The sequence below is a fragment of the Lepisosteus oculatus genome, chromosome 14 (assembly GCF_040954835.1).
Source record: "Lepisosteus oculatus isolate fLepOcu1 chromosome 14, fLepOcu1.hap2, whole genome shotgun sequence".
NCBI classification, from domain to species: domain Eukaryota; kingdom Metazoa; phylum Chordata; class Actinopteri; order Semionotiformes; family Lepisosteidae; genus Lepisosteus; species Lepisosteus oculatus.
In genome coordinates, this window is record NC_090709.1 from 29,036,371 (window position 1) to 29,062,390 (window position 26,020).

Here is a 26,020-nt window from a genome sequence, read left to right on the forward strand (position 1 = left end):
TACATTTATTAACATAAATTGTGCACCAAACATATACTAGTCTGCCTGGATACGAGCGGCAGACCTTACTGTGAGGGTTATCAATATACAAGGTATATAATCTCGAAGAGATGCAAACACAAAGATACACAACAGAGAATATATGTCAATATATATCGTTCGGTTACCAAATCGCTAATCAGTGTTATTACCCACTGTTACTCTAAACTCGGAAGTAAATACATTACTCATGAATTAAATTGATAACAACTTTTTTTGAGGTACAACTGAATTCTCGAGACGGAATGTAGAACATGGGGTTTACTTATCCACTGTGTATGGATTTGGAATCTCCTGGCACGAACACCAAACCAGCTGACAAGCTCTGTTGCAGCCTCTGTTCCAGCAGTTGTCCAATGGGCGTTGTCCCGGCATCCTCTGGCTACCAGTCTGAATCCATCAAGAAGACAGGAATTTTAATATCGCACTGCCGTCTTGTGTACAAAATATTTGTTCAGCTCTAACGTCTGTGTGCGTTGACAAGGCATCTCAAAAGGACGTATTAAATAAGAAAATGATCCTTTCTGTTACCATTCCTGTGGTTGGAGCATTGTTTCACCCTTTTACGTTCTACAATATTTACAGACAAGGTTTTATCACTGGAGTTGTACAGAACAAGTGTGCATCAGTCCATGAAAATCATCAGTACTGCTGTTTTTCTATGCATAGTTTAATCAAGAGCACTTAAAAGATGCAAAAGATGGATTGTGGTCTGTGAGCACCTGCACATCTTTGAAAGGTCTCTATGTTGGGGGTGTAGCTTAGTGGTAGAGTGCTTGTCTTACATGTATGAGGTCCCAGGTTCAATCCCTAGCATCTTCAAGTGCTTTATGTTACTGTGCTCACATCGCAGTCTTCTGTCGAGTGAGAACTCTTTGCTCGTGTTCATAGAGAGCCAGGTTTACACAATTTAACTCGAAGTGCTACAGTGTTCTCTGCAGTTTTAGATGTACCTCCAAAGCATTTAGTTCTGTTAACTACCAAAGAATGTGAACTAATTTAAAGTCACATTCAGGAAATCCAGAGAACGTCTTCACACTTGTCGTGGCTGTTGCAGAAAAACCTCACCCGGGATTTCCTGAGAGATCATTCACCGAGCGAGTCCTCCCTCTGGATTCCGCACTGAGCTGAAAGCTGCGCGAATTCCTCACTGCGTGTCCTGTACTGTGTAGCACAGTGACAAGAACGCCTTGAGTTTTTTTCCGTATGTGAAGGAAAATGCAAAAGAGCATGAAAAGTGTTGATGGTATAAAATATCCATGGTACAACTTGAGAAAGAACTGACGGACAAAACAATGACATTTGATGATTACAAGAGAAACACAACCATCCGAACATGGGCTTGGATCCTGAACGCTTGTGTTAAAAGACAAAGCAAAGGATATAACCTGTAAATGTCTTCATGTCTTACAGTTTATGAAATAACACAATTTCTTCCTTTCTTAATAATTTCTTACTATTGATAGATGCTTTTTTGAATTTTAACAGAATCACAATTACAGACATTTGGGGTTAAACTGTTATTCACATATTCTAACGAAGAGAAACGTTAGTGTCTTCCGGTATGTGAGCCCATTTCTCAAATAAGAAAAGAATAAGTTATATAAATTGAATTATTCTATTTTGTAGGCTTGCATAGTCTTATTCATATTTCAGTTAAACCTTTTCTTCTGTAGTAATTTCACTTGATATTATATTAGTCCTGATTTACAATTTTTGGACATGGTTCATCTTAAATAATTTGTAATTAGTTTCAGTTTTGGAAAATCGCGCCCAGAAGCTACTAAAACTGGTAATGTTTGCATAATGTGTAATGCAATAGTAGCATTTTGGGTGGGAAAACAAAAGGTATTTCTTGGTATGAATCCCAACACTTCATAAGCGGTGTTCGAGGATTTCTCGCTTCAGATAAAGCTGTCAATACATCACAGATTTTTACTCAATCAATATCAGCAGTGTTATCGCTACCGAACACTAAATATAGATCCTGGTAATACTTCGTGAGATCTTCGTAAGAAAATCCAAAAAAGTACAGAAGCAATAAACGCTTTTTTTGGATCAAGAAGAGGATAATTATGAGACTCAAAATATCCCTGTCTTTTCTTTTTTCGAGGACAAATGGATTATTGAGGTGTAAAGATGGGTTCAAAACCAAAATCATCTGCTATTGCTGCTGTTTCTTTGATAGTTTCTTCAAATCCTTCAATTGATCATTGATATAGAGGAATAATATTATACAAATTGTGTTTTTCTGTGAATTGCCAATTTTATTGTAATTACATCTTCGTTTACAGATGTCTTGCATGTATCACAAGGTATAATAGTCGCCGTGTGTCCTCAGCTAAAATGTTTTAAAAAGTACGACAAAAGTACAATATGCTTAACAACATTTATGGTTATATCTATATTAAAATGAAGGTAAATATACCAAGATATTAAAAAACAATTGTACAGTCCTAATCTCATAATGCTTGTGAAGTTTTCCAATAAATCCGAACTGTAATTTTGAAATATTATTGCTGAGAATGCGAAGAGAATACAAAGATCAAAATCAATGAGTGAAAATACAAAAGTAGTTCATTAAACTGAGTTTCTTCCCTGAAATGATTTGATTTGCTTGCAAAGTACTAAGCAGCTTTGAACGGATCACGGGAATCAAATATACAGATGGGTTCAGAGTGTGCTTTCCAACTTTTGTGTAACATTTTCCTTTGATAGGGCAGAGTTGTCTTCACAATCTGGGTTACATAAAAAGGAGTGACGTCAGTACAAAACAGCTTTCCTTCTTGGGGAACAACGGTTGTGTTCCATATTTCTAACTATTTTGGTTTCAAGATCTCAATTTAGTGTGAAACATAAAACCACCCTTTTGGTTAACAACCGAGCCACAAAGACTCATGTACATCTTAACACTCCTCGGTCTCAGTGAAAGTAATACACTCCGTAAAATTTCCAGAGATTCATTTATTTTTAAAGGAAAATCACCAACAGCGGCCGAGATCTACTGGAGTTTTTCATTCTATACTGCGATTTCTGAAGGGTACCCTGTGAAAATATGAGTTTTGACGAGAAGGGATGGACATATAAGGCTTGGGGAATTAAACTTTAAGGTGAAGACTGCGGGTTCAGCAGCAGCAGAACCTGATCAGTATCAGTTGACTCCGATATACTTTGAAAATTAACTTCGGGATTTAGAGTCAGACATGCTACCGTTGCACCATGGGGTACTTAATTAAAAAAAATAGAAAAACAGTCAGTGTTCCTGGATCTGTTATCAAGAACAACACCTGCACAAGAGCTGTGCAGGAAGAATAAAATATGGTCTGAGATGAAGAGACTCTCTTCGGAAGAGCGGCGCTCTTCACAGGACAATTTTTTGTGAAGCTGATTTGTCTCCTTTGGGGAATTCAAAACAGCTGAGAGCTGTGACCTTGTGGCACAAAGGTAGCATGTCTGACTCCACATCAGAAGGCTGTGTGTTCAAATTATGTCGAGGTCTGCTTTTAGTTTTTCAGGTTCTGCTCGTCCTGAACACGGAATTCACACCATGTAGTTGAGTTCTATCTGTACACCACATAGATAATCTAAACAAAATAGAGCCCTACTGGACATACAGTTAGGATCTCCCACAGCGAATACCCTTGAACACAAGAGAGAAGGCACAGTTCACATCTGCGAAACATCACATCCGTCTTTAGAGACAGCTACATCAGAGAATGGAATCCCGGAAGTTTCAAATAATTTCTTTTAATACAGGTTCAAGCAAACCTGAAAGTTAGGGAGTTTCTGGACACTTTTGTTTTATTAAAAAGTGTCTGAAGCCTGAAAATGTAATTTGAAAAAAAAACGCTATTGGACATTAGCAGGTACTTTTTGTAACGATTTGCTATTTCATGCTGGAAAACAAAGGAAACAGACCCAATGTTTGCTTTCAGGTGCGGTTCATTACATAATAGACATCTATTACTGAGGAGCTTGAATAAAATTTACATGAGCCAGGTAGAAGTCGAACCTACAATCTTATGATCCAACATCAGATGCGTTATTTATTAAACTGCTGGTATTTCACATAACCTGAATTCCCCAATAGTGTGCTCAGCGTTGCTACTAGTAATATACCGCCCCGTCTAAAATTTCAAAGTGAGAAACGTGTGTTTTCTGATTTTTTATGAGTTTTAAAATATAATCTCTTTAAATCAGACAAAGGCTTTATGTTCCGCACTGAAATTCCAATTGATTGAGAATTCAAAGAAAGACTGTTTTCTTCCACAACACCGTATAATTATCACATCCACCAGACTCTCCAACTTCTCCAGACCTTGCTGGGTGAGCATTCGCTCCGATAAATTAGGTCACGTATCATGTTAAATCACTTCTTCTCAACACAACATTTCCTGGTACACGTTTTCTCTATGAAAAAAAGACATTTTTCCCTTGCATGATTTCTCGTTTTTTATCAAAGCGTACAGAAAGAAAAAAGAAGAAGAAATAGTGTTGCAAAAGAACTCTGTCGCCCTTGGGAAATGTCAAACGCATTGGACATGAAAAATGCCCAATAAAAGCCATTTCTCTTAGTTTCTTAGTGTCGGGGCTGCTACTGTATGTAAAAGAGGCAATTTGCTCTGAGAGCAGGTTCAACACTTTCTGAACGCAGATGTCTCAGAGCAGTGTGTCCAAGTAGCTGTAAAAGGTGACAGTCATCCTGTCGCTGTAGCTTAGTTGGTTAAAGCGCTTCTCAATTAAACAAAAGAACCTATGCTCAAATCCCAGCTGTGTATTTCTTCCTATCTTGTAGTACAGAACGTACCATTTTGGGCAATCACAAAGGGCTTGACTTCGTTAAATGCATGTGTTCATTTCCTTTCTGGAAAACTTGTTTTTGATTAAATTCACACAGCTTGCGAAACATGAAATTCAGTTTTTGGTTATCAGTGCAGAAGAAATATTACCGGCTGGCAAAAAGAACGGTAAGATATTTTTTTTTTGATTCGAGAAAATACTCCACCAGTCAGTCTCTGTGGCACAATCGGTTAGCGTGTTCGGCTGTTATCCAAAAGGTTGGTGGTTCAAGTCCACCCAGGGTCGGGTTTCTTTTGCGATGTAAACATTGTTTTCGCATAGGTCGATTGGATTTCTCAGCTAAATCACAGCCATTTTAATATTTGTAGGAAATGCGATTGTTCAACACGTGTCAAAAATGTCCAATAATGCCCAACATCGCAACTCCCCAGAAAACCATATTCACCCAAGAAAAATGATCGTCGAATCGTCATTTATACTCCCGTCACATCCTCTGCTGAAATATTTTAAAAATACAATGCAGATTTGTTTGAGAACTTGACAAGCATTGTTTTGTTAGCACTGTGCAGTTGGATTTTGATATTTTGACATATTTACCTTAATTTTAAACTGTAAATACTGTACAATCTATTGTAATTGTGTTGTAATATTAAAATATGTTAGCTGAGGATGCAAAGGGGTGAAAGGGAAAGGTCAGAGGGTATAGTAAAAACGAGGTTAGGATTGGTGGAGGTGGTAGGGATGTTGATGGTTTTTCTCTGTAGAGGATGATTGAGTTTTTTATCGTTCTCTGAAGTGAGAAACTGGAAGAGTTGGGAGTTGAGAGATCTGATGAGGTTAGTTATAAAAGGAAGTTGATGTGGAGCTGTTAGCTGTAAGAATTCCTTAATGTCTTTGATGTTGTCATCAAAGATAAACTGCAGTAAGCAAAGATAAAAAGAAAATTATCTTTGCATACTGCCCTGTCTTTCTAACAACTGAAGAAGGCATGGAATAACCTTTTACTTGTTCCTTTGCAGCCTACGCATGCCGACGCAGCTACAGTATAGTTCTGCAAGTCCATCTAAAATAACTTTGTTAATATATGCAGGTGATAAATTAACGTGTCTGAGTATCTTTTCCAGCTTTACTGAATTACATCAACTTGCCCACCGAGGATAAGCGTACCTCCGTTGCCCGAGTAACGTGACGCCTGTGAATGACGTGTAAAGAGTGCATTCTATACCTAGTGGAGACGGACAACGTTTCCAGCGCTGGGTTTCAGGGGCTTTCCCAACCTCTCCTCGACCTTTAAACGTCTTACATAGTAAATTTACATTATCCTGTAATATGAATTTCCCTAACAGAAAAAAAAATGTAACAGAAGAAACTCTCGTAATGTTAAATTCCCCCCCCCACGATTACAACCTCCGATTAAACTGCTGCCTGGCCGGTGTACGCGTCGCCAGTCCGCTCCGGCTCCGCAGGAGACGGGCTGTCAAACCCGAGACGGGAATCTGGGTCCGGGCTGCCCCACGGGTGAGTGAACCGCCGTCCTCTCCGGGTTTAGTCCGGACGGAAGCTCAGTAGTACCTAGTGCCCTGTTCACTAACTGCTGTAGGGTACGAGAGGTCGGCGGTGACTAAACACTCCGCCTGCAGGGAGAGGGACGGGACGGAGACGGTTATTCTCTTCTGGCAGTTTATTTTAACTGTCACATTTCCACCGTCTCTCTCTCTCTTTCATTTTCGTCCTGCTCTCTCCCGTTTCCTCGTCACATGGCCGCCGCATGGCCAGTCAGAGAACAAGGAAACGCGTGTATCATCATCGTAAACCTGTTCAGAGACGGAAGTAGAGAGCTCTCTTTAACTTAAAAATATTTTAAACTGCATAACCGAATAAAACAATGACAACGGCCCAGGGCATAAACGCGCACCAGTTTCTGACGCGTAGGCGGACTTCAGAGGCGCCTGACTCCTTTTGTCGTTGAACCGACTTCTGTCTTCATTACTTCGGAGTTTCACTCCTACTTCGTATCAGAAATAAATAACTTTCCAAACGACTTTACAGGAAGCTGGAAACAACAGGTTCGAGAAGTGATATTTACATGTCTCTATATATAATACTTTCCGTACAAATAAAAGGTATAGATGTCTGGGGGAGGCTCAGTGGTTGTTTTTCCTGCCCTGGGATCAGTTCAGAACCTGGGGTGCTGTCTGTGTGGAGTTCTGAACTGTGTTTGTGGGGGTTTCCTCCTGGTGCTCCAGTTTCCTCCCAGTCCAGAGACAGGCTGGGGGGTTAATTGACTTCTTGGTGTGTGTGTATATGTGTGTGTCCTGTGATGGACTGGTGCTCCGTCCAGGGTGTGTGTGTGTCCTGTGATGGACTGGTGCCCTGTCCAGGGTGTGTGTGTGTATGTGTGTGTCCTGTGATGGACTGGTGCCCTGTCCAGGGTGTGTGTGTGTATGTGTGTGTCCTGTGATGGACTGGTGCCCTGTCTAGGGTGTGTGTGTATGTCCTGTGATGGACTGGTGCCCCGTCCAGGGTGTGTGTGTGTCCTGTGATGGACTGGTGCCCTGTCCAGGGTGTGTGAGTGTGTGTGTCCTGTGATGGACTGGTGCCTTGTCTAGGGTGTGTGTGTATGTCCTGTGATGGACTGGTGTCCTGTCCAGGGTGTGTGAGTGTGTGTGTCCTGTGATGGACTGGTGCCCTGTCTAGGGTGTGTGTGTATGTCCTGTGATGGACTGGTGCCCCGTCCAGGGTGTGTGTGTGTCCTGTGATGGACTGGTGCCCTGTCCAGGGTGTGTGTATGTGTGTGTCCTGTGATGGACTGGTGTCCTGTCCAGGGTGTGTGAGTGTGTGTGTCCTGTGATGGACTGGTGTCCTGTCCAGGTGTGTGTGTGTGTGTGTGTGTGTGTGTGTGTGTGTGTGTGTGTGTGTGTGTGTGTCCTGTGATGGACTGGGGTCCTGTCCAGGGTGTGTGTGTGAGTGTGTGTGTGTGTGTCCTGTGATGGACTGGTGTCCTGTCCAGGGTGTGTGAGTGTGTGTGTCCTGTGATGGACTGGTGTCCTGTCCAGGGTGTGTGAGTGTGTGTGTCCTGTGATGGACTGGTGTCCTGTCCAGGGTGTGTGTGTGTATGTCCTGTGATGGACTGGTGTCCTGTCCAGGGTGAACCCTGCCTTGTGCCTGTTGCTTGCTGGGATAGACTCCAGCTCCCCCCTGTGACCCTGGACTGGATACAGCTGTTAGAAAATGGATGTCACTGTCCCCGGTCTCTTTGTGTGTGTCAGTGTCCCCGGTCTCTCTATGTGTGTCACTGTCCCCAGTCTCTGTGTGTGTGTGTCACTGTCCTTGGTCTCTCTGTGTGTGTCACTGTCCCTGGTCTCTCTGTCTGTGTCAGTGTCCTCGGTCTCTCTCTCCAGATGCGCTCCAGAGGTGGCAAGGCTGTAGACTGGAGGATGATGGGAGTGTGGCTCTGTTTGATCACTACAGCTTCAATGGACAAGACTTCCTGTCCTTTGAGGTGGACAACATGACCTGGAGAGCAAGTTCCCTGGAGGCAGAGGGCACTCAAAGGGACTGGAACCAGAACAAGATTAAAAACCAGTATACCAGATTCTTCCTGGAGACTGACTGTATGGAAACACTGAAGAGATTCCTGCAGTACAGAAAGAAACACAAAAACCACACAAAGGTGAGACAGAGAGATATCAGATACAATATGAGACAAATGCACCTAGAAGCTCTACACAAGAAGTTCCCCCATGTGCAGAGGAGTGGGTGGCACAGTGCAGTTTCTGGGGTGCTGTCTGTGTGGAGTTTGCATGTTCACCTCATGTTTGTGTGGGTTTCCTCCCACTTGCTGGTGGGTAAATTGGCTTATGGGAAATTGGCTCGTGTGTGAGTGTGTGTCTGTGTCTGTGTGAATGTGAAGCTTGTGTGATCCTGTGTGAATAGGACGTGTCTGCAGTGCTCCAGTTCTACTGTGATCTCCTTTCTTAGCCTGAGGAACAGACAAAGAGAAAATGTGTTTGATTTGTATAATTGTCTAATACTGACATGTTTTGGTTGTAAAGGTTTGCAGAAAGGAGCCACACAATATTTTGTCTGTGCAGCGATGTTGCCTCACCTTGCACAGTGTCCACACTAATTCTCAGTGTGTTAACATTGCTTCTGGTCTCCCTCTCAGTCTCTCCTCAGGTGTTTGTCTCTTCCGAGCATCTGGGAAACACACAGAGCTGTTCCCTGTCCTGTCTGGTCACTGGGGCTTCAGTCCTAGAGTCATAGAGGTCAGTTTGTCCAGGCCTGGAGAGACCGAGGGAGAGGACGTGTGGTCCAGTGGGCTCAGACCCAATGGAGACAGCTGAGGAAGAGTGTGGAGATCTGAGAGAGTAAGATCGAGGAATACAGCTGTACTGTCACTCATCACAGCTCCAACCACAGCGTCACGCTGAGCTGGGGTAAGTGTCTGGAGCAGATCAGTGTGTGTTATACTATATCACACACGGGGGTGAGTCTGGAGCAGATCAGTGTGTATTATACTGTATCACATACAGGGGTGATACAGGAGCAGATCAGTGTGTATTATACTATATCACACACGGGTGAGTCTGGAGCAGATCAGTGTGTATTATACTGTATCACACACTGGGGTGAGTCTGGAGCAGATCAGTGTGTATTATACTGTATCACATACAGGGGTGATACAGGAGCAGATCAGTGTGTATTATACTGTATCACACACAGGTGAGTCTGGAGCAGATCAGTGTGTATTATACTGTATCACACACTAGGGTGATAACAGAGTCACATTATTTTTGTTATGCAGCAGGTAACGTCTGAAACTTTTCTTGTCTCTATAACAGATTATGCCGCATGTCTGAACTCTAACCACCTGGATTCCAGACTGCATGTCAGGGTGATTCTGGCACTTCTGTGTGTGATGGCAGCAGGGGCTGTAGTCATCTTGCACCAGAAGAAGCTGTGCTATGTGCCATTTTTACCACTGTCTTCACAAAGTCTTTTCACAGACCCCAGCTTGCTCTCCATGAGACACACAGACAGGGAGAGAAGCTGGGGGTCAGAGTGCAGGGTCAGCCATTGTACAGCACCCCTGGAGCAGTTGGGGTTAAGGGCCTTGCTCAGGGGCCCAAAGGAGTAGGATTCCTCTGCCGGCCGCAGATTTTTAAAAAAGATTTTAAGATTTTTAAAGTACGCAGTTTGGATAGCCAGTAGCCATATCACCCTGCAACTCGCAACTGGTCAGTACTTGGATGGGAGACCTCCTGGGAAAGCTGAGGTACTGCTGGGAGAGGTGTTAGTGTGGTCAGCAGGGGGGCGCTCACCCTGCAGTCTGTGTGGGTCCTAATGCCCCAGTATAGTGATGGGGACACTAGACTGTAAACAGGCGCCGTCCTTCGGATGAGACGTAAAACCGAGGTCCTGACTCTCTGTGGTCATCAACAATCCCAGGGTGTTTCTCGAAAAGAGTAGGGGTGTTTCCCCAGTGTCCTGGTCTAATCCCCCCCTGGTCTTTACCAGTCACAGCCTCCTAATTATCCCCATCTCTGAACTGGCTTCATCCCTCTGCTCTCCTTCCCACTGAGAGCTGCTGTGTGCTGAGCGGACTGGAGCATCATCCAGGTGGGGCTGGAGGGGATCCCCATTAACCTGTAAAGTGCTTTGAGTGGAGTGTCCAGAAAAGCACTATATAAATGTAAGGGATTATTATTAATTTTTATTATTAAGCTGTTTAAGATGGCAACACACTTCAGGCGCATGGAACATGAATGCTGGACACGAATATTAATAAGCTTCCAATGACAACACCACAGAGCATGAACACGTTTGAGCTGAAAGATGTATATTTCACATTGAAACCGCAGGAAGTCTGATTACAGAGTAATTATGTGGTGAATGTTTCTACCACCCTGGGGGTGTCAAAGCATGGTGTTGTAGTCCTAGATGGTGATGCATTTTTTAAAACTCTGTTTGCTTTTGGACATCCACTTTGTAGGAAGAGATTTAGTTCAAGTTTGCTTTTTATTTTATTTAATAGAAATTGGCCTGTCTCATTATTGTCCAGTGCTTCAGGTTAAGGAGCTAGAATTGTGTTAAGGAGCCTCTGAGACTCCTTATTTGATATATATGGAGTACCTGGGGGACAGCTCTGTGGCTCAGTGGTTTTGCTTGGCTGCCTCATACTGCAGAGGCCCCGGGTTCAATTCCAGACCCAGAGTGCTGTCGGGGTGGAGTCTGCATATTCTTCCGTGTGTGTGTGTCCCTTATTGGACTAGCAGGGTACACCACTATCCATCCTGGATGCATGCACATGATCTCACAAAAGACTTGAACGCGGGTGCCTTGTGCTTCCATTGGATGACAGAGGAGCTACGACCACGATGATTACACAGTACCTAGTTTGGATGATGTCTTACGCTCATGAAAGTCGACTGCAGTTCCAGATATTGAGCAGGTATATTCAAGATTTATACAACCCTGACAGCCTCGATCCTTTCTTGACAGCCTTGTTAGGAGCAAAGGCAATTACTGTTTAATTACTCTGGTGACCGACACCAAGCTGCATGGTCACTATAATCCGCTATTTATTCCATACATTCCAGCGTGATTAAGTAGCACTATAACCCTGAGTATGCACAGATATATACAGTATGTCTCCTTCAAGAAGTTCCTTGAAGTATGTTCCTTTTAAATCATTAATACTACACTTTCTTATATTGATTAAATGAAATGGTCTGAGACACATGTTTGAAAAGTTTAAAATAGGCATGAGGGCGTTATCTACAATACAGTATTTCTAAATGTAAGAATGTGAGAGTTGTGTGGACCTTATCTTTTTTTTACCTTGTTTAGTCTTTTTTTTGGTCAAGTGCAATTGTATTACAGTATGTAGCCCCTGACGGTGTTATTGGTGTTATATGTTATATGTACTCTTGTTTGTACGGTATAAATTTTTGCTGTTGCAATAAAAAAAAACGAAAGTCGTGCATAGCAACGGTCACTAAGGAAGTGCGGCTTAATCCCTGAATTCCGGTGTCCGTGCAGTAGAAGGAGACACTCCCTCCGCTCTCACAGTGGATCAACTGTCACCCTGCTCACAAGGGGGTGGAGGGGATCCCCATTAACCTGTAAAGAGCTTTGAGTGGAGAGTCGACAAAAGTGCTATATAAGTGTAAGCAATTATTATTATTTATAACAAATCAAATTACTTAAGAACATATGAAAAGTTAATGATACCAATAGACAATTCAGCTTATTAGAGCTCAGTGTTTGTTCTGTACACATGTACTTATAATACATGGAATAATTTACAAAGATCCCACTATGTCCCCCTGTGTAGAATAGATGTTCATAATCTGTTTAGTCTATTGTTAGTCTCTAAGCTGTCAAAATTGAAAATCTGACGTTTAATCATATTCCACTTACTGTAAGTCCACCTGTTCTGATCTGTGGTTTCAATGTCATCAACCATCAACTAACCAACCATTTTTATTCTCCTTAAAACTTTTGAAATCCAACTTTTCAGCAGCTGGTCAGAAAGTCAAGTTGCCCAGTAAGGCTGATCGAATGTTCCCTTCCAAACATATGTGAGAGGAAAAATACACCAGTGATTGCCAAAGCAAACAATTCTCAAAAAGTATTTCCTTGGACCTGAATACTACTACTACATTTAAATGTGATAATATATATATATTCATTAAACAACTCTCAATGCATTTTCACTGTACTGAGACCAGACCTTGATGTTTAAACAGAGAACCACTCATAGAGAAAATATTATACTATATCCATATATATTGAACCTTAATATAAATGCTACGGTATTTGAAGCTTGCATTATTCTTAGACGTCGGTCTGTCGCCAGTGGCCAGTCGCCAGTGTTTCACAGAGGAATCCTGTGCAGACTGATCCTCCGACACTCAGTCTCCCATAGGGTGGCACTGCCCTGTGGAGCAAAGACATCACCGATGAAGTTCCTGGCGTTCAGAATGCGCGTCGCCAAGGCTGTGCTGCTTAAGCATCTCACCATCTTCCTCCTTGTCTTTCGAGAACACCACGCCATTGTCCTCCTGGCCCCAGCGCAAGCTGGTGTTGCCCAGCTCGGTGTGCCTGGACAGCTCTCTCGTCACCTGTGGAGGGGACAGTACCACAGCAGCCCGGGTCAGAAATCAGGGCCCGGTACGTCTTCCTGAACGAGAGCCGCGGTCTTGTCGCGGCAGGGAGGACGCGATCGCCGGGCGAAACAGGGAAGCAGCAGCAGACAGCGCCTGTGGTGGGTGATAGTGGTCTGTAGTGGGAGGTGGCAGCTGGAGTGAGCGCTCTGGAAAACGTGGGACGTAGTGGGATTCAAAGTTGCAGAACGAAGCAGGGAGGCAGCCAGATAGGTGACGTCGAAAGCAAGCAAAGCCCGGAGCCGATAGATACCCAAGCGAAGCAGCTAAGAGACGAGGTCGAGGCGAGAAATCTTCGACGCCAAGGAGCAAACACAAGGGCAATCCAAGAGCAAGGTCGAGGGAAATGGGGTCAAAGAATCAAGGAAAACTTGACTAAGGAACACCAAGGCTCAAACCTGAACTCCCTAACACTGAGCGAGTGGAGGGCTGACTGTGAGCAGGTGGAACTGATCTTCCACCCAATTGCACTGTCACGGCAACCAGGTGACTGACAGGTGGCCACGTCGGTTGCTGTGGTTACTCGGAAGGGTCTTTGAGCAATCCAACGTGAGCAGGCATGATAAAATAAACAAAGCCAGCAAGGGAAAGGTCAGCGCTTCAATATAACTGCAACTATGATCTCCAGTATTCTCTCTCTTATATTCTAGTTTAAAGCCCTTATTAACTCTATAACTCTACCCTGCACTTTTGGGCCTATTCATATGCTCCCTTAATTCAAAATGCCAAAAGGAAGATAATAGTAATTTCTTCTGTTTGTTTTGTATTGTGTTTATTAATCACTTCCACTCCCCAGTTTATAAATACTCCCAGTCTGTCCACAGCTCTGCGCTAATCTTCTCTTGCTCCCCTCCCTCCATCCTATCTTGACCCTTGCAACTGCCTCCCTGGCTCATTCTTCACAAATGATTTTGGTGAGGTAACACTACAATAATAAGTACACTATCCCTTTATATTCATCTGATTGTTTCCTGAATTCCTAAAATGCTGCTTTTTAACCAAAGAAAATCCCCAATAATGATTCATATTGGTAGGAACCCACTGCGTGCAATGTGTGACAACCATTATGATTGAGTGTATTTCTGATTTCTGTATAACAAAGCAATGTGTGGCTCATTATGCATAGCATTGACTGGATGATCTTTTTTGTCTACTGCAGCTCCAACAGTATGATTTGCTTAGTTTCTTCTTTACGAGGAGCCTGGAATATCGCAAGCCACCTATGCACACTGACACAATCTAGTAGTCGATTTCCTATACCTGGACCAGAAGCCATTCTTTAACATCTGGGTCATTAGGATTCACTTCCGAGTCCATTAATATCCTTACTCTCAGCACCACTCTCTTCCCTGTGGAGGAAAGGATGAAAACAGCATAGAAGACAAAAAAAGAGGCAAACCCCATTCTGAAGTAGCATTAAGTGATTCACCCTGCCTGGTCTGAGGGACAGTTATATGGTCAAGGACGTCAAAACATCACTTACAATATTACAAAAGACTGGTGCTCTGAAGGTGGTTCCAGAGTCTATCCCAGCAAGCAACAGGTGCAAGGCAGGGTTAACCCTGGCAGTAATGCCAGTCCGTCACAGGGCACACACCACAGCTCATTTTCCCAGGAGCCGATTCAAAACCTACCAGCATGTCTTTGTACTGCAGGAGAAAACCCACGCAAAGACAAGGAGAACATTCAAACTCCATGCAGACAACAGCCCAGATACTGAACCCAGAGCTCAGGCACTACGAGGCAGCAATGCTAACCACTGCACCCAGTGCACCCTGGGACCGACTCTGGGCCACCACAAGTGCGAACTGGACAAGCGGTCGTGGACTAGCAAAGTGAAGGCGACGTTCCCCGCAAGGTTACCCCCATAAGGCTGTCGAAGTGGCACCGCGATAACTTACCACTGTAGCAGAAGAAAGCGTAGGTGGTGTTGCAATTATAGTCATTCCAGGAGCCTCTCGCACTCCCCTGAAGATTCACGGCGCCACAGCTCTCGATGCCGCCATAATTGTTGGGCTCGCCCACCTGCCAGGGGCGGAAAGTGGAGACGTCCCCATCGGACCACTTCCAGGGCTCGGTGAACAGTCCGATCCAGACCTCCCTGCCTCCGGCCGTAACTCTTACTAACTCATTCTCGCTCTGGCTCCTCACCCGGGTCAGGTCGGTGTAATGTTCTCTGCAAAACGTCAGGGCTTCTGTCCAGTTCTTGGCCTCAGCCACCAGGAAGTATTGATCGGCTGCGCCTTCCCCCCCTGAAGAAGTGAACCCCAGTCAGTAGTCGGGTTGAGGGTCGCGGAGCAGCCTCGGCAAGCAACAGGCAGGATACCACCTGGATGGGACGCCAGTCCACTGCACGGACGCACAAGCACCGCATACAGTCACACCAGGGCCAAACATTCCCAGCAGCCAATTCACTCACCAGAGCGTCTTTGGACTGTGGGAGGACACTGGAGCACCTGGAGGAAACCCCCACGCACAAGGGGAGAACATGCAAACTCCACCTCGCCACCCCAGGATTTGAACCCAGGGCCCCGGTGCCGCCATCCCATCAGCCCAAGAGCCACTCAAAGGATTCAATTCCGAGAACAATGGGGAATTTCATAAGGAGGAATTACTCGTACTCCCAAGCCCCCCCCTCCCTCCACCACCTTCACATGCAGTAGTCGCGTGAGAAAGACCGTAAAAGGCCGTAAAAGACTCAGGGGCCATTTACCTTGATAGCAAACGGAATAGCTCGTGAAACTGCAAGGGCGATCTGCCCACAACCCGCCGCCGACCATCGCCACGCAGTTCTCCTTGCCGCCGTAGTTGTTTGGTTCTCCCGCACGCCAGCTGGTAAAAGCAGACCTCCCCACGCCGTAGAGGTAGCCCCCCCCGAGGGACCACTGCCACAGGTCCCAGACATAGTACAGGCCGGTCCAGGCGCAGCCCGTGACCGGCTCGGTGGTGGCAAGGAGCTGCTCCAGGTCGGCTGGCCCACTCACGGTAGCCATGTCCGTGTACTGGCCCCTGCAGTACGCCCGAGCCCCCGCCCACGTCCTGCGCTTGCTCACGAAGTGGTAGCGGTGAGGTGAGACCAACCCCCAGAGGCCTGAAACACAGGAGGCAGGGTTGAGGCTTAGGAGCAGGGGTGACCAGCTCGCGATGCCTGGCCAAGCCTGCGCACGACGTGCCAAAGCGTCGGAGAAGCAAATCCGGTCGGGGAATGGCCCGGCACTTCTCAACCCGACATTTGTGGCTGTCGTTTTGAGTGGTTTTGTCTTCCCTGGGGGAGGATTTCAAATGGGTCTGCCAATGCACTGTGAAGTGGCACAGGGGCTTTAGGACTGCAGTTTCTCAGCGTTGGGACGCTAGGTTCAGCTCTGCTTCTGGTCTGGTTTGTATATTCGACACTGTGCTCACGCTGGGTTTCCTCTAGGGTGCTCCAGTCTGCTCCCCAGTCGAAAGGCATGCTGGTATGTTCACTGACGTCTGGGAGAGTTAGTGCCAGTGTGATGGAGTACCACTCCTTGTGCCTGCTGTTTACTGGAATAAGCTCTGGCTGTCCCACCACCCTGAACTGCATGAGGTGGAACAGGTGGGAGGATGGAATATCATATAATCAAGAGCACCGCTGATATCAAAGTCAGGCGGAACGATTAATTGGCAAAAAGCAACGGCATCAACAAGACCAGATGATAATCAGTCTAAGATGGCGCCGTGTTAGTGGCAGCCTGCTACAGCAGGTCTGTGTCTTTTTGTTGTCTTTTTGTTTCTTTCAGTTAGTTAATGCTAGTGTGTTAGTGTTTTTTCTTCATACCTTTGCCGGCAACTAGATTTGCGATCACAACATGATGGATACTAGAAAGCTGACATGCTTTTTCTTGTTTTTTCTGATACTCGGACCTCTGTTTCTATCGGGTTGCAATGCCGATAGCTACAGAGGCATTGTCTACACGCATGACCAGCTGATCGCGCTAGCGCGTCCGGCTCTACTCACTGGAGAGAAGCCATTGGTACCGGAGGAGCTGAGGAGGAGAAGCCGAGGCTGTGGGGCAGGTGCGACGCAAAATGCGAAGAGAAGGAGATTTAAACCCTACCTTCCTTCGATCATCATGGGAAATGTGCGGTCCTTAGTGAACAAGATGGACGAACTGGGAGCATTGGTGAGAAGCCAGAGGGAGTATCGTGAATGCAGTATCATGTGTTTCACCGAGACGTGGCTGCAGGAACTTATTCCGGACTCGAACGTTACCATCGGCGGCTTTCAGACGGTGCGGGCGGACAGAAACACCGAGAGTGGTAAGAGGAAAGGAGGGGGGCTCGCGGTGCTTGTCAACAACAGATGGTGGACATACTCATTTTAAGGAGTGCGTCTGTAACCCGGACACCGCGGGAGTTTACATGCGCCATCTTTGTTGTTGTTTACATTCCACCTACGGCAAACGCAGAGGTAGCGTGTGACGTCATAAACACAGTCACAGCCAGTCTACAAACAAAGCACCCTAGCGCTTTTATAGCTATTTCAGGGGACTTTAACCACGTATCTATTTCCACCACTTTGCCTACTTTCCACCAATTTGTTAAGTGCCCGACCAGAGAAAACAAAAAACTGGACTTATTATATGCCAATGCTAAGGATGCATATAGTTCCACAGCCCTTCCCCCCCTTGGCAGATCAGATCACAACCTTGTCTTGCTTACACCACTATACAAGCCTATTGTCCAGCGTCAACCTGCAACCATGAGGACTGTGAGGAGATGGTCTCAAGAGGCTATGGAGGATCTACGTGGTGCTTTGGAGGCCACCGACTGGGATGTGCTGTGCGAACCACATGGGGACGACATAGACAGCATGGTGGACTGTGTCACTGACTACATTAACTTCTCCGTAGACAACACCATCCCCACCAAAGACGTACACTGCTTTTCCAATAACAAACCCTGGATCACCAGCGACTTGAAGGCTCTTCTGAATGACAAGAAGAGAGCCTTTAGGAGGGGGGATAAGGAAGAGGTCAAGCGTGTACAGAGGGAGCTAAAGCAGAAGTTAAGAGAGAGCAAGGACGCCTACAGGAGGAAGGTAGAGGACAAGCTGCAAAGGAATAGGGTAAGGGATGTATGGATCAGCATGAGAGAGATCACTGGCTTCAAACAGGCTGGGGGTGCAACAGAGGGGAACCTGGAGATGGCCAACGAGTTGAACCAGTTCTTTAACAGGTTTGATCCAGGGTCCTCTGTGGCTCAACACCCATCCCCCCACAGCCACACGCTCCCTAACCCTTCACAGGTGCGACTGCCCAACACCTCCTCCATCCCCCCACAAACATGGCCGCCTACAGCTACAACCCCCGACAGCTACTCACCCACCCATCCCCCACAGCTGCCACTCCAACACCTCCGCCATTAACACCTGCAGCACTGAAAGCCCTATGAGCACCATCCCCCAGGCCAGGCTGACCATCACAGCTGACCAGGTGAAGAAGGAGCTGAAGAGGCTGCACCAGGGTAAGGCCACAGGGCCAGATAACATCTGTCCCAGAGTTCTGAGGGCCTGTGTTGATCAGCTGAGCGGAGTGCTCCAGCGACTATTCAACCTGACCCTGCGCTTGGAGAGTGTCCCGGTGCTCTGGAAGACATGCCTGGTCCCGGTACCAAAGAAAGAGCACCCCTCTGTCCTCAACAACTACAGACCAGTTGAACTGACTTCTCACGTCATGAAGACACTGGAGAGGTTGGTCTTATCCCACCTGAGACCCCTTGGTAAGCTCATCACTGGACACCCTACAGTTTACCTACCAGCCCAGTGTTGGTGTGGGGGATGCGATCATCTACATGCTGCAAAAGGCCTACTCACACCTGGACAGGGCTGGCAACACTGTAAGGATCATGTTTTTAGACTTCTCCAGTGCCTTCAATACCATCCAGCCCTTACTTCTAAGGAGGAAGCTGGAGGATATGCAAGTCGATGCCTCCATGACCTTGTGGATCACTGACTACCTGACAGGCAGACCACAGTCTGTGATACTTCAGAACTGTGTGTCTGAACAGGTGGTGAGTAACACAGGGGCACCTCAAGGGACAGTTCTTTCTCCATTCCTCTTCACTCTCTATACTTCGGACTTTGAACTTCAGGTTGAACCACTTGGAACTAAATGTAACAAAGACAAAGGAACTGGTGGTAGATTTCAGGAGGAAAAAGGTCAAACCTACTCCTATCTACATCCATGGGAGTGGCGTGGAGATGGTGGACTCGTACAAGTACCTGGGAGTGCACATCGACGATAGACTGGAATGGTCTAAGAACATCGAGGCCATCTATAAGAAGGGACAGAGCCGGCTTTACTTCTTGAGGAGGCTCAGGTCCTTCAATGTATGTAGTAAGATGCTACATTTGTTCTATCAGTCGGTGGTGGCGAGCGCCATTTTCTACGCAGTGGTATGCTTGGGCCCTGGGATTAGAGCTGTGGATTCTAAAAGGCAGAACAAGCTCATCAGGAGAGCAAGCTCTGTCATTGGGTCTGACCTGGACCCCTTGGAGGTAGTAGCTGAGAGGAGAATGGTGTCCAAACTAGAAGCCATCATGGACAACATCTCCCATCCCCTCTATGACAGGCTTGTAGAAATGAAGAGCATGTTCAGCAATAGACTGATTCATCCACGGTGCGACAGGGAGCGCTACAGGAGGTCATTCTTGCCTTCTGCCATAAGACTGTACAACGCATCCACCTTGCATCTGGGCAGAGGCAACATTGACAGTGACCTGTTTCTGGACTGAACGCATCTACACATCTACTGCTACATCTGTCCTCTTCTTTTCTTTTCCCGTTTACAACCGTTTTTTGTGCAATATATGCCAGGGACCCGTGCAATACATTTATATTTATATCTATATTTAGATCTATATTTATTTTCATATGTGTGCTACGATTTTTCTGCGTACTGTTCTGTTCTAGTTTGTTCTTTGTGTGTCCGGACTGTGAGTAACTCTTTTAGTGCACCCCTCACTGTACTGATTGTATTGTATGTATTGTATTATTATTTTTATTATTATTGTATCATTCGTTACACTGTGGCTGTGTTGTCTGTGTAAAGCTGCTGTTGCGCTGCACTTTCCCTCACGGGATCAATAAAGTATCTATCTATCTAAGGAGGTACAACCTCCGAGTTGGTAGGCTGGTGGCCACAGGTTCTTGGATGAGCAATCGGCCCCCTGGTCATTTCTGTACTTTGCTCAGATCCAGATGAGCGGACCAGTCCAGACTGCAGACGATCGCAGGTGATACAGCGGGATTAGCGGAGGCCGAGAAGCGGGCAGCAAATGAAATTCAAATGATTTAAACCAAAAACACCTGACAGATCATGTCTAAGTGTGGGGTTCTGGCGTGCCGGCAGGAAAAACAAACTTTCAATGCAAAACTCAGGGAGGATACTCGGGGAAAAGACAGGTGTTTATGCTGATGCGTCGTTTGCATCCGCGAAACAATGTGAGCGAGCCATAAGCCACAGGCACAAGGCAGGACAGATGAATGACTATGTTAACACAGGGACACCAGCCTATTGCAGGGCACAGATATGCCCACACTCACACCAGGGCCAATTTTCCCAGAACCCAATTAACCCACCAGCATGGCTTTGGACTATGGGAAGAAACCGGGGCAAACCTATAAGAAACACACATGAACTGGAGGCACATACCAACTCCAGACAGCAGACAGCAGAACTGAATCCAGGGTGCAACCACTCCAGTCATTGGTGAGCCAAGTGCTTATGAGACTTTAGCCATCTTGATCCTGCAGAAAGAGACTGTGTCCCCAACAGAAAAAAGTCTTGAACAGTCTCCTCACAAAGCACATAAGTAAAGGAAAGGCCGTGGAAATATGAAGATAACATGGAATGAAGGGCCAATCCTGGCCCCAGAGCTCTGATATTCACTTTTGAGACTATAAGACTGTTATTCACTGTTGAGACTTTAGACTGCTAAATAGCCAACCTGCAGCTCCTTTAGCAAATCACCTGTAATGGCTACATGGACGCACAGTTTTCACTATATTCAGCATAACTGCACTACTTGTATATATTGCATACACCATGGACACATAGCAGCTCTACTCATATTGAGTTTTATTCCATTTAAAAAAATGTAACCTCAATTTTGTGATTTTGTGAATTTTGTGATTCTTGTGGTTTTTGTGAGCTCGCAGAAAAAGACAATTCATTGCCAGCAACTACTGCTGCTGCATGCCATTTTGTTGTGCATCTGATAAATAAACTTTGATTTGATTTGATTTGATTTCTGAGCCTGGAGGGCTTTTGTATCTTTTAATCTTTATTCCATCCTAGGCTCTTAATACCTGGATTTGGACCAGGACTGAGACCTCCAGATTTAGAAGCATCTTGAACCTTTCCCAGTGGGTTTTAAAGGGAGCCTGCAAATAATATTGTCCTGCATATTGATGTCCTTTCCTGGACTCTTAATGGTTTGAATACACTCTAAATGCAATTAGACTCGATTGGCACTGTTATAAGGCTCTCACTCATAAATTTACCTGTCACACTCCAGGACCAGGAGTAAATAACAGTGCTTTGATCAATTAATAAAGGCCTGGATCACCTGGACTATGATCGATTAAACAGGTGGTCTGTTCAATAAAGTAACTAAGGGATCATTGGGAGCAAACATCAATAAAACTGGCGATTCAGGGTGACCTGTAACATTTACTAGACCTGAGCTCTCCCTGGGTCAGGATCAGAGAGCCCTGCACTGACTGGACCAGAGTCATAGAGCCCTGGACTAACTGGACTGGTGGCACAGACCCCTGGACTGACTGGACCAGAGTCACAGACCCCTGGACTGACTGGACCAGAGACACAGACTCCTAGACTAACTGGAACAGAGACACAGACCCCTGGACTGACTGGACCGGGGACACAGACCCCTGAACTAACTGGACCAGAGTCACAGATCCCTGGACTAACTGGACCGGGGTCACGGACCTCCTTGACTGACTGGACCAGAGGTCACAGACCGCCTGGACTAACTGGACCGGGGACACAGACCGCCTGGACTGACTGTATTGGGACTGATTGTAAGCTCCAGCCCTTTCAACACCGAAGTTCAGAGGTCTTTTCATCTTCCATCTCTGCCGGTCCATATTGGAAAGGAGAGAAAAAGCCCACATGAGGAGATTACAATACATATACTGTATATAATCATTTTTTTAAAACCAGCCATAAATTAACCTTGGCAAATTGTCTATAACTGTTCACTGTTTTTTTTTTCCCTATGACACTATATAAATTTGTGACCAATTCTAAATAAAATTAACAAGTAGGCAGGAGCAAACGGTGTATTTGAATGAAGCTGCACACATATTTCTTTGCCTCTTTACTGGAGAACTCCGAAAAGGTTGATCGTGCGCCCCAGGAAAAACCTTACAGGCCATCATGGACATCTCCCATTTTTCCCTCTAAGACATGCTTGGGAGAATGAAGAGCACATTCAGCGACAGGCTGATTCACCCGCGGTGGGACAGGGGGTGCTACAGGTGGTCATTCGTGCCTTCTGCCATCAGACTGTACCACTCATCCACTGTGTGTCTGGGCAGGAGCAGCACTGACACTGACCTGGTTTTGGACTAAACAGTAAACTCTCTGCTTCCCTCAGTTTTTTTTTTCCCCGTTTACAACTGTTTTTTGTGCAATACATGCCAGGGACAATATATTTATATTGTGCAATACAACTTTTTTGTGTACTGTTCCGGCTTGCTCTTTGTATATTCTGGACTGTGAGCGACTCTTCTTAGCGCACTTCTCACTGACTGGACTGATTGGATTGTGTTTTTGTATTGTTGTATCATTTCATTACACTGTTGCTGTGATGACTGTGCTGCTGTCGCACTGCAATTTCCCCTCACGGGATCAATAAAGTATCTGTCGATAAGTAGCCATCGTTGTGTTTCAGATAGTTACAGAGAGCTGGTGACCCAGTTCTGTTCACATACTGGGGCTGCCCTCCCATCTATACAGGACATTGATGACAGATGGTGCTTGAGGAAAGCTCTAAGCATCATTAAAGACCACCACAGACCCCAGCTACAGACTGTTTGACCCTCTACCATCTGGAAAACTGTACCGGAGCATTTGGCCCCAGGCTACCAGACTCAGAATCAGTTTTTACCCCTGCACTATCAAACTATTAAACTCCCAGCCTCTCTCACTCTCACCTCACCTCTCACCTATGATCTGAACCTCACAGTGCCTTCTTTCTTACCAAAAACTCAAACACACATTGAAATCTACCTCTACCTTACATGTCAAAAAGCTCACTCCCCATAATTTCTATCCTTTTATTTCATTCTGTTGATGCATGTTTTTGTACATCTGATGTTGTTTTGCACATTACCCGTTACCTTTTGTTGTTTTGCACACTGCCTGTTGTTGTTTTTGCACACTGCATTGTTTTTTTGTACTACGTATCGTCAGAGAGCTAGCTAAATAGCATTTCGTTATACCATATACCTGTATATGAGTATAGTGACAATGAACTTGAACTTGAACTTGAATACTGTGCAGTAAAGCAACATCATCTTTCCAAACAGAGGTTCAGGGTTAGTCCACACAAATGAAAAAAGGACTCACTAACCTGAGACGATTAAGGTGAGGCATATCTTCTTAGCCATCACTGTGGGTCGGTGAATCTGCAATCAGAGAAACACTTAAGAGGTCCTTTCAGATTTCTTCGATTTTCATTTAGATGTAGTTTCCAATTAGGTTCCAGACTTTAGTGGCCCAGATGGGAACTTGGCTTTGCCGGACAAACACAACACATACTATATAATATAATATAATAAAGACATAATACATGATCAATTTACCAAGACCTGGGATGGAGTGGCGTCCTGTCCAGAGTGTAGCCCGCCTAGTGCCCTTTGCTTGCCAGAATAGGTCCTGTGGCCTTGAATTGGTAAGATCAGATCACTTTTATTAGCCATATTCAATTTCTTGCATTAGGAATTTGTCTTTTCACAGACCCCAGCTTGCTCTCCATGTGACACACAGGCAGGGAGAGAGAAGCTGGGGGTCAGAGCGCAGGGTCAGCCATTTATACGACACCCTTGGAGCAGCTGGGGTTCAGGGTCTTGCTCAGGGGCCCAACAGAGTAGGATTCCTCTGCCAGCCGCGGGACTTGAACCGGCAAACCCTTCCAGCCACAGGCACAGAGCCTGAGCCACAGAGACACCGATTTGTTTTTAACTGGATAAGCAGTTACTTAAAGCAAGGTGATGTCATGAAAATAAAGGAGAAGCTGATCGTTTTTCATCTTTCTCATCAGGTTCTCCCTGGGTCAACATCGCTTGACCGGTACAGTTTCACTTAAGGCTGTAACGATGTTCTGTAGAGGTGAAAAGGATCCGATGCAGATGCAGGAGTCGCAGGGAGGTAAGTAAACGTACCGAGCAAATCCAGGAGCTGAGCCGTAGTCCGAAGGCGAAGGTAAGTCGAGATCCGGTAAAGGCACTGGTGGCGAACAATCCAAAACGTGAGACAGAATCGTAGTCGATAAGAGAGCTACAGGGCCAAATCCAAAACAGGCAATGATAGCAAACAATCCAAAGGGCGAGACGAGATCCGAAGTCCGAAGGCAAAAGGTGCAGGCAGAATTCCAGGAAGGCAAAAGAGGGGTGAGAACGCTAGGCTGAGCAACAAGTAGAGAACTCAATACCGAGCAACGGGAATCAGGTACGAATGGTATAAATAACCCGGCGTGCCGCACGGTAGAGCAATTGCAGGTGTGTTAACTCGTGCGGCGGCGCTTGTTAGTAGTAATCCGCTGCTGGTGCTGATTGGCTCGCTTACGTGTTGATCTCCACTGGCAGGGCAGAGCCTGGCTTTGGTGTCGCCACTTACTCCAATAAAACAACCAACCACTCCCTCTTCAAAACAGGTCACATTGCGGGCTTAAAGTGAAATAAACGCTCTTTTTGAGCCCTGTCGGTTCGCTTGTTACTTAAAAAAAAACCTACCCGCTTAAAAGTTCCCAGACTCTCAAACGAACAAAGCTTACATTTCTCGCAGGTTTGGACATTGATAATCTTTAAAATGTCCTGAAATTTCCCTATAATCCTCAAAATCTTCTTCCACACCTCGAAACAGTAACATCGGGATTTCCTAATAAGTCACTCATTACACAGCGTTTCTGAAATTTTGCACTTTTTCTGAAACTTTGCTCCTCGATATTTTTTTCCTCTCTAATTTAGTCACCACTCACCCTTCTTCTCCCCTCTGGATGCGAGGAGTGTCTCCGACGTCCCGGGATGCTGCGTAGACGTGGACTGTTACCAGGACTGTACAGCCCTCGGATCACCTAGCTGCGGTCCCCAAGGAAACCATTTGGGCTTAGCTAGGCCCTATCTAATTGATTCTCTGCAGGGACAATATTCAAATCGGACTCCTCCCCCCACCCCGTGCCAGGTGCCTAGGCAAATCAGTCTCTCTGCTTTACTTTGGACTCATTTAAATTTTAATCCCTGGCAAATCAGGTTTGGATTTATATCTATTGGGGTGGGGGGATAAATTTGTTTTCTTATGGCCAAGGTCCAGCAAAACCAATACGACAAAGACAAAACACTGTCAACAAAGAAGGTGGCGCAACAAAGTTTCAGCAGATTATTTCAGAAAATTAGTTTACACTGTTCAGAAGTCAGATGGTGGCACAGTTCTGGTACAGTGGTTAGCATCCTTTGACAGACTGGCACCCTTTCCATCAAAGGTACACTGACAGGCTGAAAGAAGTCTTTAGTCTGAAGGAACTGAGTCTCTTTAGTCTGAAGGGAGTGTCCCACACTGACAGGCTGAAGGAGCTGAGTCTCTTTAGTCTGAAGGGAGTGTCCCACACTGACAGGCTGGAGGAACCGAGTCTCTTTGGTCTGAAGGGAGTGTCCCACACTGACAGGTCTGAAGGAGCTGAGTATCTTTAGTCTGAAGGGGGTAGTGTTCTACACTGACAGAATCTCTTGAGTCTTGAACAT

General features: G+C 45.7%; 1 protein-coding gene and 1 long non-coding RNA gene across 4 annotated transcripts; one reads left to right on the top strand and one right to left on the bottom strand.

The window, feature by feature from the left end:
- The first annotated feature begins 6,070 nt into the window (after positions 1-6,070).
- Positions 6,071-12,644, top strand: LOC138243107 (uncharacterized). Of its 2 annotated transcripts, XR_011191962.1 has the most exons (4): positions 6,071-6,357; positions 8,241-8,512; positions 9,008-9,278; positions 9,684-12,644. It is a non-coding gene; the product is annotated as an uncharacterized lncRNA (long non-coding RNA). The 2 variants fall into 2 exon arrangements; XR_011191961.1 differs by lacking the exon at positions 6,071-6,357 and having other exon boundaries at positions 8,150-8,512.
- Positions 12,645-12,695: 51 nt separating this feature from the next.
- On the bottom strand, positions 12,696-24,584 carry LOC138243106 (macrophage mannose receptor 1-like). 2 transcript variants are annotated; one of them, XM_069198616.1, is made up of 8 exons: positions 24,446-24,584; positions 23,867-23,946; positions 23,635-23,689; positions 15,724-16,101; positions 14,912-15,262; positions 14,271-14,359; positions 12,866-12,968; positions 12,696-12,784 (listed from the first exon to the last, which is right to left on the bottom strand). In XM_069198616.1, the coding sequence occupies exons 3-8, from the start codon at positions 23,669-23,671 to the stop codon at positions 12,759-12,761; spliced, it is 984 nt and encodes a 327-aa protein (XP_069054717.1). In that variant the 5' UTR covers positions 23,672-23,689; positions 23,867-23,946; positions 24,446-24,584; the 3' UTR covers positions 12,696-12,758. The 2 variants fall into 2 exon arrangements, with proteins under 2 accessions (XP_069054717.1, XP_069054716.1); XM_069198615.1 differs by lacking the exon at positions 12,696-12,784 and having other exon boundaries at positions 12,801-12,968.
- Positions 24,585-26,020: the final 1,436 nt, after the last annotated feature.